This window comes from Triturus cristatus, chromosome 12, assembly GCF_964204655.1.
Source record: "Triturus cristatus chromosome 12, aTriCri1.1, whole genome shotgun sequence".
NCBI classification, from domain to species: domain Eukaryota; kingdom Metazoa; phylum Chordata; class Amphibia; order Caudata; family Salamandridae; genus Triturus; species Triturus cristatus.
The window spans coordinates 462,787,340-462,801,741 of NC_140595.1; the positions used below are offsets into that span (position 1 = coordinate 462,787,340).

The 14,402-nt window shown below is 41.1% G+C and overlaps 1 protein-coding gene across 1 annotated transcript in view; it reads left to right on the forward strand.

Annotated features, from left to right (window-relative positions):
* PHKB (phosphorylase kinase regulatory subunit beta) overlaps positions 1-14,402 on the forward strand; it is a 1,466,493-nt gene that overhangs the window by 1,332,234 nt on the left and 119,857 nt on the right. Inside the window, exons 25-26 of the mRNA XM_085637773.1 lie at positions 769-859; positions 2,420-2,622. Of these exons, the coding sequence (XP_085493899.1) occupies positions 769-859; positions 2,420-2,622 (294 nt within the window). The remainder of the gene's footprint in view (positions 1-768; positions 860-2,419; positions 2,623-14,402) is intronic.

Consider the following 14,402-nt stretch of genomic DNA (forward strand, 5'->3'; position numbering starts at 1 on the left):
GCTAGGACAAATTTACTTCTAAATAGTTAGTGCTTTCACGGACAAATTTTTTTAGCATTTTTTCCTGTATCATTACTTTTGTTTTTTAAAATATTGATATGCTTTGTCTCCATGTACTTAAATTGCCTCCCCATTTTACCAATGCAAGCTTTTCCATATGACATGTCCTGGCTGTTACTTCACAGGCAAGGTGATGTTACTTAATGAAATGAATACCTACCATCATCCGGAGAAGAGAGAAGGCATTGATGAAATAAAACTTTGCTTGGCTTTAAAAATATCTATACAGTAGAAAGACATTTTGAAGTTAATATTTGTGTTTTTTTTCTTCTCTTCAACAAAGAAGTAATAGAATGTTATGCAAAGAGTAAAGGAGAACAAAGCATAAGTGCTTTCAGTCACCTTACGCGCTGAGTGAAGGTTTTACATTGACTGACATCAGAAAAGAGCTAAGACTTTTCTTAATAATGACTTTGTTGTACCTTGTTAATAGGATTGATTGTGCCAGAGGCAACCAGCAGATTAAAACACAGCTGGCTATGTACCAGGTGTAGCGGTTTATTTAGAATCCTGCCTTTTTACTCCTTAGAGATCATAGAAGCTCCATGAAGGACCTTTATACTTGTGCCCCATACCACTTATGACAAGTCAAGAAGTAACTGTTTGCATTTAAGCACATTGTAAATGTCTAAGCTGGTGCACATGTGGTAACAGGATCTTGAGCCAGAATTTAACCCTCGGTGGCATTGCTCTGTTTTTTGCCCGTAGGTCTGTGGTGCGCTTTGCAGCCAGCCTATTAGGTAAACTAGTGGACAGCCTTGCGCCATCCATCACAAATGTTTTAGTTCAGGGAAAACAGGTGAGTCTGCATTTCTTCCAGAATCTATTTTTACATGTAGGAATGATCATGAGGAATTCTAGGCACTTTGCGTGTCTGACATATCAATGTGAATGATTTAATACATTGAGCAATGACTAGTGACTGTTGTTTTTCTAATTCAGTAGCCCAAGAGCTGTTAGACATGATTTTGGATTGGAAGTCATGAGCGTGAAAGCACAATAACATTTATCTGGCTCCAGTACACCTTAGAAGTTAGGGGGAATGTATGAAATAGGTTACCAGTATCCTTTTTTATAGGGCGACTAACTTTTTATGCAAAAGGAACAGATAAAATAGAGGCCTTTGAATGTGTTTGTGCCTTCCAAGAGAACAAGTTCCAGCTGCAAATAGGGGACTCCCCGAGAATAAAGGACATACCAAAACTGCTGAGTGTAGTCAGTTAGCTTTATGCTTGTGTTGGAATTATCCCATTTTCAAGATACTCAGTGTGCCCTGGCAAAACCATTGGCTAACAGTAGTACCACCAAAAATGTGCCCCAAGAAAATTGTGTTTCTTGACTTCAAGTTGACCCTTACTTGGTCTTGAGCTATGACCTCTTTTCATTAATATCAAATCCAAGTTAAGGTTTTTCCATTAATATATACTTTGGGGATTTAAAATAGGACACCTATGTTTTTGTTCTTCTAGCCCTGCCCAGGGTGTATATGTTACATTGGTAATGGTTTATATAGACATGTACAGGCATCTGCTAGAAACCACCCCGTACTTAACTCACACTGGTGGACTTTAGCGTGCAAGCTGGCGGAACGTGTGTTCAAATGAATTGTTAACTTAAAAACGATTTGGGGTTCACATACCAATTGGCAACATTCTTGGGAAATTTTGTTTTTTGGTGGTAGCGCTGCTTATCATACTGCTTTCAGTTAGCCTGCATCCCTGGTGCATGTTTTCTTTTTAGCGTCCATGCACAACATCATAGAGTGTATCTGCTCACGTGCTTTTACTACATCACATTAAGCATAACAGGTGTTGATTGTGGTGCTTCTGCTGGAGTTGTGTACTTCTGTCCTCACACAGTACTGTTAAAATGCTTATTTGGTTATTTATGAACAATTTAAACAAAACCTGAGAAAGAAAAAACATCTCATGGATTTGATAGCAAAGAGAGATGCGTAGATTTTGAAGTTGCTGCTTATGGAGGGATATAAACCAAACTAATTGATATATGCCCTATTCGCAGCAGATCCTATCTGGACATCTACAAAGCCTTCCTCTATCTCAGGAGGCTAGTGTCTCTCTGACTGATATACAATTATTCTGACCTTTCCGTGCTGACAAAAAAGAAAACATCTAAGCCTCTGTAATTAGTTCCATACAGTAGTAAATTAATCAAAATGTATTACCTATATTTCATGTGAATTGGGAGGGGCAAGGTGGAATGACGCAATGGCTGCTGCCTTGCTGTGCTTGTTCATCCTCTGATTACGGAGATGATAGTGGCATATTAATAATTCTTGTGGCTCAGCTCTGCACTTGTTTGCCTTGAAATTTTGACACGTTGCATCTGGGATTGACAGGTGACCCTTGGGGTATTTGGCCATGAAGAAGCGGTGATCTCGAATCCCTTGTCCCCCGGCGTAATCAAGGATATCATCTACAACAAGTGCAGCCCCCATGACGAGCGGGAGGCCGTGCTACAGCAGGAGCTGGTGATTCACATCGGCTGGATCATCTCAAACACTCCGGAGCTCTTCAGTGGCATGCTGAAAATACGTGCCGGGTGAGTAGAGCGCCTCCTACTGATGGTTCTCCAAGTCTACTGCACAGCAACGTATTTCCACTATCTAGTCTTCAATGTCTGCTCAAATTTGCTGAATGTGAATATTGTGTAAATAGCGTCAAGCCTTTGTTTGCTTTCAATTTATTGACTGTAGAATCATGACAATGTTACTCTTATGAATACTATGTGGTATAAAACAAGTATGCATTTATTTTAAGTTTTGCTTAAGTATGTTTGTTCTCTTTGGAACATCACCTGATTTCAAGAGAAGACATTACTGGCACTTTTTAGCCGTAGTTGCTGCTGAGTTTGTAATCTTTGACGACATTTCTTGTTTTTGTTGGTGTTTGTCTTTCTCGCTATTCGGGAATATTTTGGTATATGTTGTTGGAATGTTCATTTTCTTCTGTTGTTGTGCTTTATATCTCTTCATCCTCACTACACAGGCCCTTTGGGGCACTGACATATACATGATTCAGGCAAACCAAAGGCTTCTTGCTTCATACTGGCAGAGCCAGCAGCCTTAAGTATAGTTTGTAATGATGTGGCATGTCCACTGTTGATTGATTAACATCTGGTTTGTAATGTAGCACTAGTTAACAGCTGTATCGTTTTGTTTTTCCTCAGTATTATATTGTGCACTTTAATAGTTGTACATTGGTGCAAAAATGAGCTAATATTAGCTTGGTGTTTGCAGGGGTTCAATCAGTAATGCAAATGTGAAGGAGAGTACTTTAGTGTAAATGAAAACTGGTTAGGTTTATTATCCTGCCCTCTAATAAACAATTTAGTGAATTTTAGCTTAACCTACTATCAGGGAGCATGTTTGTAATTTCTGCAGTGACCCCATCAGCAACAAACCCACTCAGTATACATTACCTTTGCTGGTAGGCATACCATCACCACCTAGAAAGATGCCTTTCATATTCAAGAATTTGGAGTGGTACAATATGACTAAATGATATGACACAATTTAATTAGACAACAGAATCAACTCCATTAACATTCTGTTGAGGCTTTCTTTGTACCGAAGTATTGCTCAACAATTTGTATAATGCCATACACTTTTGTTTCACACAAGGCCAACCATATCTTCTTCATATTTTGTCCACATTGGACCACTCGTAAATTTCTTTCACCTTACACTGTGTTAAATTCACCCCAAACATCCTTTATGCGCTTCCAAATTATTCATCTTCCTAAATTTGTGGGTGTCAGTATCCTTACATAATGCATCTCCAACCATTTACATTCTCATATTGTAAGTCACCGTCAACATAGCTAAATTACTTAAAGAACATTTTTGTATGCTAATCCCCACCATTTATTAATTAACTGCCTTAAATTGTTGACACAGTATACTTCTAGTTTCTTGCTTTCCATTTAAATTATAGATTCTAATTGACGCACATCATGGGTGCATGCTACCGTTTGTTCCTTTTCCTACTCCCAAATACTATACTCTCCATTCACTGGTGGCTGTGACAATAATTCTGAACTTACATTCACCATTCACCTTTCCCTGCATGTGTTCAATTCTGTAGCCTGGTCATTCTGGGTGATATGAAAATATATTTATCCTCCAGCAAACAATTTCGGTTAAAATGGTTTGCTATCTGTTTCTTCCAGAAACTGTGCACTCTACTTGTGTACCTAGGAATTATTGCCCATGGTTATCATGCTCAAGATGGATACCAACTATATATATTCTCTACTGCAAAAGTGGTTACTGCTCACAAACCACGTGAGCTGGCTTCAGCAAAAAGCGTATTTTCTTTCCTTTTTGCGAAGTTTTATGTTGTTAAATGCTCTTGTTGTCTTCGCATTTTTCATTAAAAATCTCAAAGCATGCAATTTAACTTACATTTCAGCACATTTGTTGAACATAATTTAAAAATGGAGGTGCACTCCTTCGTGTTTTCTGAATGTAGCACTTACTGAATTGCTATTGCAAGGTTTACCTTGGAATAAATGCTTCTTGCAGTAATTAAAAATCTCAGATGCTACATTCTCCATTAGCCTACACATTTTTCAGATTTTAAGATTAAAGTCTACTTATACATTATGCCTAGTACTCACTCAAGTGCCTTGACGTGATTTATAATCTTTCAAGAAAACCAAGATACCATCCTGGTTCTAAACTCTTGCATTCATTGTGAAAGAGAGTATGCATCACTCCTGGAAGACAGAAAATGAAGAAGCAAGGACAGTGGGCATTTGAAACAATAAATATGATCTTGCCTGAATAATAACTGCTCTTAAGTGACCCCATGTCTAGTTTCAGCGTACCTGTTTGACAAAGAAATATCCAACATAGTGTACTTCCCTGCCTTATTAGGAAGGAATGGCATTTTCATTCAGGGACATAAGTCCACACAGATCCATAAACCACCTGTTTGTTTCTTTGCAAAGGCAGGTAGAACAACCATTTGTTTGACTCATTTTGTTCATGTTCACCTCAATTGCTTAGATTATCCGGCATATCGCAAATCTCCTGTTTAATCAGCACAAACTCTTGTTGTATTTTAGAAACCTGCGACATTACTAATGCCATAAGTTGATGATTACTACCCTTTAACTTTCCAAGCTCACTGGAAAATGTTTAACAACCTAAGCACATGTCCCACTCACTTGCTGAATTGTTATCGTTTACTTTAGGCTTTAACATAATCCCTAGTGTGCTTTGCTCTTCTCAGTAAAGACTTGCTGTTGCACCCTATGCAGACTTCCTACTATCCTTATATACTTGTATGTAGAGTTGAAGTTAGATTAGCCACCAAGGAGTACCTTCATGCTGCCATATGCACCTGGTAAGGTGCCAAGTTTGCACATTTGAAGCATCTTTAGAAGCGTCTTACCTGTATGCTTTCTTGAACACTGTGATGTAATGGGAGTCTGCACATATGGTTCACTTTGCCTTTTTTAACCTCCTATGGAAATGTTTTTTCCCTTTATTATGTACAATATTGATAATGCCATACCATGCTTTATACTTGCTGCATGCCTAATTCTTGTCACGCTAGAAGCCTGTGCTCTTCTTGTTCTTGACTCTTATAGACCTGTATAAAATAGTTGTCTGCCACACCGTGTGTAGGCTCTGATATGCTTCTATACCTACAGCATGCTATTTTCATACTTTTCAACCATGGCCCCTGCATGTTAATCATTTGCTTGCACATGTAGCACATAGATAGGCACCCTTTTCCCTTGTTTTTGCTTTATTGTTAGCTTTAAATATCCTAAATTCTTGAATAATCATAACCACTAATTCATTATCGACCCTTTATTAGTTTGATCTACACGACCCCCACAGGTTGGTGCCTATACACTAGATTCACTTAAAAATTGTACTCCTTCTCACTGGCCGATCCCTTTAAGGCTGCAGGATACTGATTAATGCTCTTGTAAGCCTTTTGAGTCATACTGTCTGGTCTGGGGTGTGGGATTCCTATAGCCCAATGCAGAGGACAAATTGTTTGGAGTCAATGAAAACAAGTGTTCATGTTTATTTTGTCCATGTGACAAGTAGGCCCAACCCTCTGCAGCACAAACTCTTTGGCTGCCAGCTTACAGTACCACATTGGGGATCAGGGAAGGGCATTGGCTGCAGTTAAGGTAATATTGATTTCCATATGTTAATGCTGTTTGAACTTGTATTTATGGTTCATTAATGCAAGGCCTTTAATATTATGGTGAGGGCTCTGTGGCAATGTTGTAAGCTTGGACTGCAATACTGGCAGTCGTTCCAGTATAAAAATGTGAACATATGTTTGCAAAGTTTAACAATATGAGGCTAGGTATAATGCACCCAGATTGCTCTCAGGTTTTCTGCAAATATTTGTAGAAGTTTGAAAGCAGGTTGCTTTCAAAATAAAATGGTTACAAAAAAATGCAACTAGGAAACAACGTTTTGCTAAACTACTGTGAAATTTTTGGAACCATTTCTGTGTAGCATCATTTAGTTAAAGGTTTTGATGCATGCTAGTATTACCAAAAAATATTCACAATGGAAAATTGTGTAACCAGTTTCAACAAGATTATGAGAAGCTTGAAAACAAACAAGCATTGTCAAAGCCAATAGATTTGATATTGGTGGTCACCTTTTGGTTTTGTCAATACGTGTCTCGTTTTGAAATGGTTTTTGTAAAAAGGTATTGTTGTGGGAGCTGCAGGGCCTTCACCATCATAAGACACATTGGCAAAAAGCAAAATTATTTTGTGTTCTCAAAAAGCACACATTCCCGCAGTAGTTCCTGACACTGAACAAAACTACTTTGTGTGTCGAAATGCTCTTTGTGAAAGAGCAGAATGCTTTCACTCTCAGTGAAGCCAGCAGATAGATAGATAGATAGATAGATATATAGATAGATAGATAGATAGATAAGGTCTTGGCTCTAGACAGTGAATGCGCTGTCTTGACGAGACATGTTCTATATACACATTGTGGGCTTCAGCCCGCTGATAGGGTTCCCATTTGCTGGCTCCATCATCGCTCTCATATTCTTTCTCCCCATTTGTCCATGGCATGCATGCTTCTTGCTTCTTCCAGTGTTAAGCTCTCCGAGAACATAAATTGGGCCGTTGATACTAGAGGTCATTCTGTATGATGTGAAGCCAATATGTTGATTCATACGGAATACTGTGCAGACAAATTTACAGACTGTAGTCGAGTGATGTTTCATTTCCATGAGTTATAGGAGCAACTTGATGAAAGAAATACATACAGTGAACACTAAATTTTGATTCTGCGAGCACAGACCTCTGGACCGTATTCAGACTCTAATTTATTTCCCTTTGGGAAGGGATATTTTACTTTTATTAGCCCTTGCTTGGCTGTTAAAACTTTTGCCAAATACGTTATTTTCACCTCAGATACCCTTTAAAGCAAAGAAGTTGCCAGTTTTCCGCAGAGAATTCACAAACAAGCTGCATTTAGCAGTATTTGACTGTAGACTTAGGTTCTGATTTGCATAGATATAAAGTGCGGCTTCACAGATTAGAGCTTTTCAATAATTGCGGGTGTAGGGGGATGATTGCAGGAAAAGGTGGATGGAAACTATGAATGTCACAATCCCTCAATAAGAAACCGAGCCGCAACCACCCTGTCCCAAAATCACCACTGCACTGAATCTTTCCTTTTATTTTCCACTGTTTGGTTTCCCCACTGCACCTCAAATGCAGCCCTCTGTTCCAGTTAAAACGATGGTTATTTGCAACATTTGCTAATGCAACATATGGTTAATTACAAGTGTAAGCAGTTACTTGCCAGTGGTGTAACAAAACTTGAGGGCCCCACCTGCAAAATACATGGTGGAGGCCTACCATTTTTGCTGAGGGAGGGGCCCCGCACCACAGAGGCTGCAGGGACATATGTTATGCGACTGTTACTTGCGGCTCACAAAACTGTCAGCAACTTTGTATCGCTTGTATAGGACAAAAATACATGGGATTCTGCCATTCCTCTATAAATGCCTGTCTGAAATTTCTGTATAATCTTGTCGCCAGCTATAAAGAAAAGATGTCAGAACTCCAATGTAATAAGTTATTACAGTCCAGTTCCGGCGTCACAATGTCTGCTGCCAGCAGCCAAGGTGAAAGGCAGCTCATGTCACGGAGCACCTGTTTAAAGCAGTGAAAATAAAAACATTCCTTTTACCTTCTTATGCTTTATTATTCTAGGTTACAGTGACAAGCAGAAAAAACATGTTTATTTTTTGCACTCCTTAGATATTTATGAAAACTTTTGAATGTTTGCATTTTTCTACATATTTTGAAGTACTGCAGCTTTTTTTTACAAAGAAAACTGACTTCAATGTTTTAAAATATTTTTGGAACAAATATCTACCAGGTTTTTGATGTGTTTAATTTTCCACTAGAGGTTATGTTTTTGTTCTTTAAGTTTGCAAACATGCTCTTTCCTCCATATCTAAGAGCTACCCACCAAGGTTATAATTGGTTTGTGGAAACGGTGATGGTGTGCCTATGTATTATATGGAATAAAGTACCCCCCTGCTGTATATTGTAAGGATTTGCAAATCACTTCGGAGTTCCATAACTTTGTAAAATAACTCAGCCTTCAGCCTCGTTCCACTATATGGCTATGGAACTCGTTGGAGACTTAATGAGGAATGTATTACTTACTTCACAAAGCCTTGAACCAATGTGCACTACTTCTAATCCATATAGCCCTCTAATTACCTCTTACTACCGTTGGTCACTTCCCAAATGCCAGCTGAACTACTGGTAGAAGAAAGCATAGATATTCGAATAAGCTATTTTATGCAACATTGAAAATGAAATCACAGTCCTAGATTTAAAAAAAATTAAAAAATTCCAAGAGATGAAATCCAGATTAGTTGGCGTTTGTTTGTTTGTCTGTTTATGGTTAGCATATGTTGCCTTACAGTGATTTTAGAGTGCTCTGAGACACTACCAAGTATGAAGAAGTGTGAAAACAAAAATGAAGCCCCTCAGTTGTATTGAGCAGAGGGAGCATTGCATTGTGCATCAAGTGGCACATGTTGAGAGATGATTCTTTTCTTGTTTGGGCCCTGAATACCTCCCGATGATCCTCTAATGATCAGGAACTTCCAGATTCTACATGTAGGTGAGCTGCATGGGATTAGGAACATATTCAGATGTAGATAATCTTTGATGTGAAAGTTCTTGAAGTGCCAATGTCGTAACCAGGAATGCAGCCAAAACAAAATTGTACTGCTAGCATTCTTAGGGAATGGCTTATGGCCAGTTGTAAATCCTGGGCTGATCTCAGGTTGGGGTTGAGGGTCTTATGAGGGCTATTTACATAAACCACCCTTTTCCCCCTTTCTCTCTCTGCATCAAGTACCACCTACTGTTTTAAGGGGGCCTAAACATGATCCCAAATGTATACAAATGACACACTAGTTTTCTGTGACAACTTGTTTTTGTTTGGCTGAGAGGCCGCCCCTGCTATGGGTGCGGGAACTGTGAGCGAGTCCGTGAAGAACTGCGCACCATGTGTTTGTGGGGATACAGGGGCCAGTGCTTCAATCAGTCAAGGTAGGACAGCAGTCTTGGGGTGCTATTTAGTGGGAACCCAGATTACCCCAAATGCACAAAAAAATGCCTTTTTAGGTCTCGCCTGACCCAGCGCATGCGCTGGTCTAGCGAGACATTTTGTGAGGGCTCCAAAAAGTGCTACCAGGCCAGCCTAGAGGTACAGTGCATGTGCGCTGGCGCGCGCGCCACGCTTTACCGCAATTACTTTCACTTTTGCGGCCGCACAGCCGCTTTGATGTTTGATCGCAATCACTTTCACTTTCGCGGCCGCTTGGCATAGCCAATAGGTCTCGCTTTTGGGACATTATAAGTATTTAGTTATGCCACTGTTGCATGGCTAAACACTTATAAGGTCCCAAAGGCGAGACCTATTGGCTATGCCAATGCTTGTTTATTATCTGATGCGCTTTTCAGCTACCAAAAAGCTAGTTTTGCCCGCAGACTTCAAATCATTGCACTATCCCAATGCATGTACATGCTTTAATGACCAACAGGAGGAAAGAAATGACATATTTGTTTGCTACCTAATACAGACTGGTAATTTTCAGAGTGTAAAACCCACTGAAATATGCAGAGGAACATTTTGTTCCCTCCCCCAGTGTATCAGTTCTAGGTCTGTGGTCCGCTTCTTGTTGGCTGAATGAATAACTTAGTTAGATGAGAATAGGTAGATTACTGGGGAACACCACTCCTAACCCTCAACACTTGGCTCCGCCCTCCTGCATTTATCTAGCTACTTTCATGCTAGGTGCTATATCCTGTATTAGAAAATACTACCAAGGATCCCAATATGGATCCAAAAATAAGGGCCCTCTGCACAATGTCTAGAAACGCCCTTTTGAATCTAAGGCACTTATGATAAATTATTTGTTTTATATGGATTTCTACTTCTGCTAAAGCCTGTTGCGCCCAAGAGTTTTATTTAAGCAGCCCACCTCACAGAAAGGAACATTAATCAGTTGTGTGTAGCCCAATTCCTGACCTTCTAGACTGGCATTTATTGTTACTATATATGTCTGTAGAAACTTAACTCACTGCAAAGGAGTCAAGGGTGGCAATACACTTGTAGAAATAGAAAGACCCAAAATAGAAATGCTCTTCTTTCTCCCTAAAGGCACTGCAAACTTCTTATTCCACCTTGCTGTTCTGTCTGTCGTAGGGGTCAGCAGACCACCCTGCCTGTGATTGCTTTTCAGTAAAGCATGCTTCAGTGTGGCCCATTTTCCTGAAAGGAAACAGGATGTGTTTAAAAAGAAAAGTTTTTTTTGTTTTGTTTTGTTTAATTGTTGACAGTGAGCCCCTGGGGGGTGTTAAGTGAAAAGTTCAATATTTTGCCATCGTATTTTGCTCCAAAAACATTGCTACAAAAGATATCGATTCAGTATTTGGAAGGGATGCCTACAACACACCCTTTCCAGATACCAAATCGGTATCCATTTGCAATACCTAGGCGTCGGAAATCTTGTATGACTCCTAAAATGGGATTAGTGCATAAGGAAACGCAATTTAACTGTTGCACATGAAGAAATTGCAGCAGTTAAAATTCTTAGAACATGTGGCCCCTAGTGTGGTGGGTGTGGGCTGCATGAGGCCAGGCATTTGTTTTTTTAATTCATTTGGGACATGGATGAGAACCATACTTAACATAAAATTATAGCTGGGCAAAAAGTAAATAACGGGGATGATTTTCACCTCGGGTTGCGAGTGACACCATAGACAACTTAAGCTTCGCTGTCCTTGTCTATATGATCACTCAGAACCCCTTGGTGCAAAGCATCCCTGTTATTCGCTGCAACCCATCTATAATTCCTTATTATTATCAGTATTTTTATTATTATTGCTATGATTATTAGTATTATTGTTGCAGCTGTCATTATTATTGTTGATTCGACTGTATTGTTGAACCTTGTCATAAATCAGCATGAAGTGGTCTATGTTTAGGATTGCATCTACGCAAATATTTAGCCCTACCACGAGGCACTAATCCCATTTCGCGAATGCTGGTGCTAACTCTAGGCCTAAACGCACACCTCGAAGAATCATCTTAGTTTCCTGCATCTGGGTGAAAGGCCGAGCGGCGCGGCTTTCGTTTGCTCTGCCTTTTATCAGTCCGGTGGCAGCCGAGCCGGTGTATTTACATTTCCCACCCAGCGATCTTATTCAAATCAATCAGAAAATGCCGCTCTTGCTTCGAGCTCCAAGGTTAATGCTATAGATTCAATTTCACTCTTATCACCCACTTCAGTGAGCAAAATTAACCTTCTCGCCAGAATCGTATTCCATTCTGATGATTTAATGATTTGATTTGGGTCTGCGTTATTGATTCGTGCTCGGGCCCTCGCGCTGAAATAGATCGAGCACCTGACAGCGCCATTACTGTAAGGACCTCCAGCCTCTTCCTGCCCGCGAGATGTCAGGCGCCATTTCGCGGAGGATATCTCCGAAGGTTTATTTTATCAGCACTTTCTCATCTCCACTCCTCGTGCTGTCAGGACAACTCCCCTAAGCAATTACATTTAGAAAATACCTTGTCTGCAAATGGCCTGCTGCTGGCACATTTCAGAGCCCATTGTGTGTCCAAGATCCCCATCTTCCTGCGAGGCAGGGGCGCTGCGCTGCGCCTGATATCAGGGCTGTGTAGTGCCCACAACCTTATTGTATCGCGGTTTGTTGCAGAAAGATGAATATGCTCTAGGTATCACTTGCATTATTTGGGACGTAAATATGTATTGTATATAGAAGTCCCCAAAGTTGCCATCCCCATCATGTCATAGCAGCCGACAACTCTGCGGCTTATCTTGCTAGCCAGTTTCGCATTCTCCTCTTGGTCATCCCCATCATGTCATAGCAGCCGACAACTCTGCGGCTCATCTTGCTAGCCAGTTTCGCATCCACCTCTTGGTCATCCCCATCATGTCATAGCAGCCGACAACTCTGCGGCTCATCTTGCTAGCCAGTTTCGCATCCTCCTCTTGGTCATCCCCATCATGTCATAGCAGCCGACAACTCTGCGGCTCATCTTGCTAGCCAGTTTCGCATCCTCCTCTTGGTCATCCCCATCATGTCATAGCAGCCGACAACTGTGCGGCTCATCTTGCTAGCCAGTTTTGCATCCTCCTCTTGGTCTTTGGCGGTGCAGGGCCAGCTTTAGAGCTTCCGCCAGTGCCAAAATGCCGTGAATGCTGAGAATGTGCTGGACGCTGAAACTTTGAAAGCTGCTAAACACAGGATCCAGCTCGTGATGTATTCACCTTCATGCTGTAATTATTTCAGACACAGAACAAGACCCGACCTGCCCCAAGCCACCCCAAAGGTCTTCAAAGGCTAAGAAATAAATCACGCTGGTCGAACCTTCGCTCCTTCTTGACTGAGCACAATTGAACACACTTGTGGGCCTTGACTCCACCGTGTGGTAACCGCCATGGTGCTCCCCTTAACATTTGAATGAGTCTGACCAAGTCCCGGTCCTGAGGAGAACCCCAAAGAGATTAAGGGTTCAGAAACGCGTCTACCTTTACCAGCTAGCTACAATACCCATTGATCACACAGAGTAATTCTGTGTGCAAACAAGGCAATCAGTCTGTTGCACTGTTTCCACCTCATGCTATCTTGTTGTGGCAGGCTGCATTTTTGAAATGTTGTAAATAATTTTTTGCCGCCACCTGTTTACAAACTTGGACTGGTCATTGTTTGTTATACATGTATGGTCATTTTATTGGTTCTGTACTTGTTAATTGTCTAATGTTTTTCTGTTCCTCATGTTTTTTTGAATTTTCTAATTGAGTGTTTTTTCATGTTTGACATGACATAAATGTTGATCGTGTTTTTGTCAAAAATTATCTAATTAAGATTGGTGGAATAAATACACCCAAATCCATTTATTTGCCAAAGTGTATTTTCGTAATTATTTTTTGAATTCACACACCCTAACATTCTCTAGTTTAAAAGGCTTTAGAGCTGGTGGCGCCCAGTGCGACAATCGATTTTGGCGCCCCTACACCCCATTACCGCCTCCTCGGATTCTCTCACTACCACCAGGCACAGATGCCCCTCATCTCTCCAATCATAAGTTATTGCTAAACACAGCGCCCCCCCTGACGCGGTGCCCCCTCTACAGGTCAGCACCCAGTGCGGCTTCACCAGTCGCACTGCCCTAAAGCTGGCCCTGCAGGGGTGTCTCTGCTTTCTACCTCCCTGTGGGTAGTACCCCGGAGCCTTCAGAGATTGGTCCCACAACCTACCTCCCTGCATGCTCTGTCACTCCCAAGCCCTACTCGCACGGAGAAGGTCTCTGTAGGAGGCTCACCCTCACCTCGTTTCTGCAGTGCTTTCTCTCTGGAGTACACTCTGCCTGCACCTAGATCAGCACTCTGAGCTCTTGCCTTCCCTGTGATCCCGCCTCCCTGACCTTTACCCTAACATGTCTTGTCTCCCGCATACTAGGAACGGGTGTAGAGGCCTGCAAGGTCACCAGGGGAGGAGATGCTGTAGTAGCGGTTAATCTAGCCTTTTAAAGGTAAGACTCCAGGCAACTAAATCAGGACAGGGAAGGTGATAATAGATCTTGTCCACAGAAGGAGAATGCTGAGGTTACTTCAAGACAGGAGATTCAATGAACGCATGCACAGGAAGGGCGGTTCACCAACAAGTGAAGCGAAAACCGTATGAAAGGGAAATCATAGAGGTAACTGACTTGACCCTTTTACTGGAAAGCAAGTGATAAGGAGCACAAGGACCAT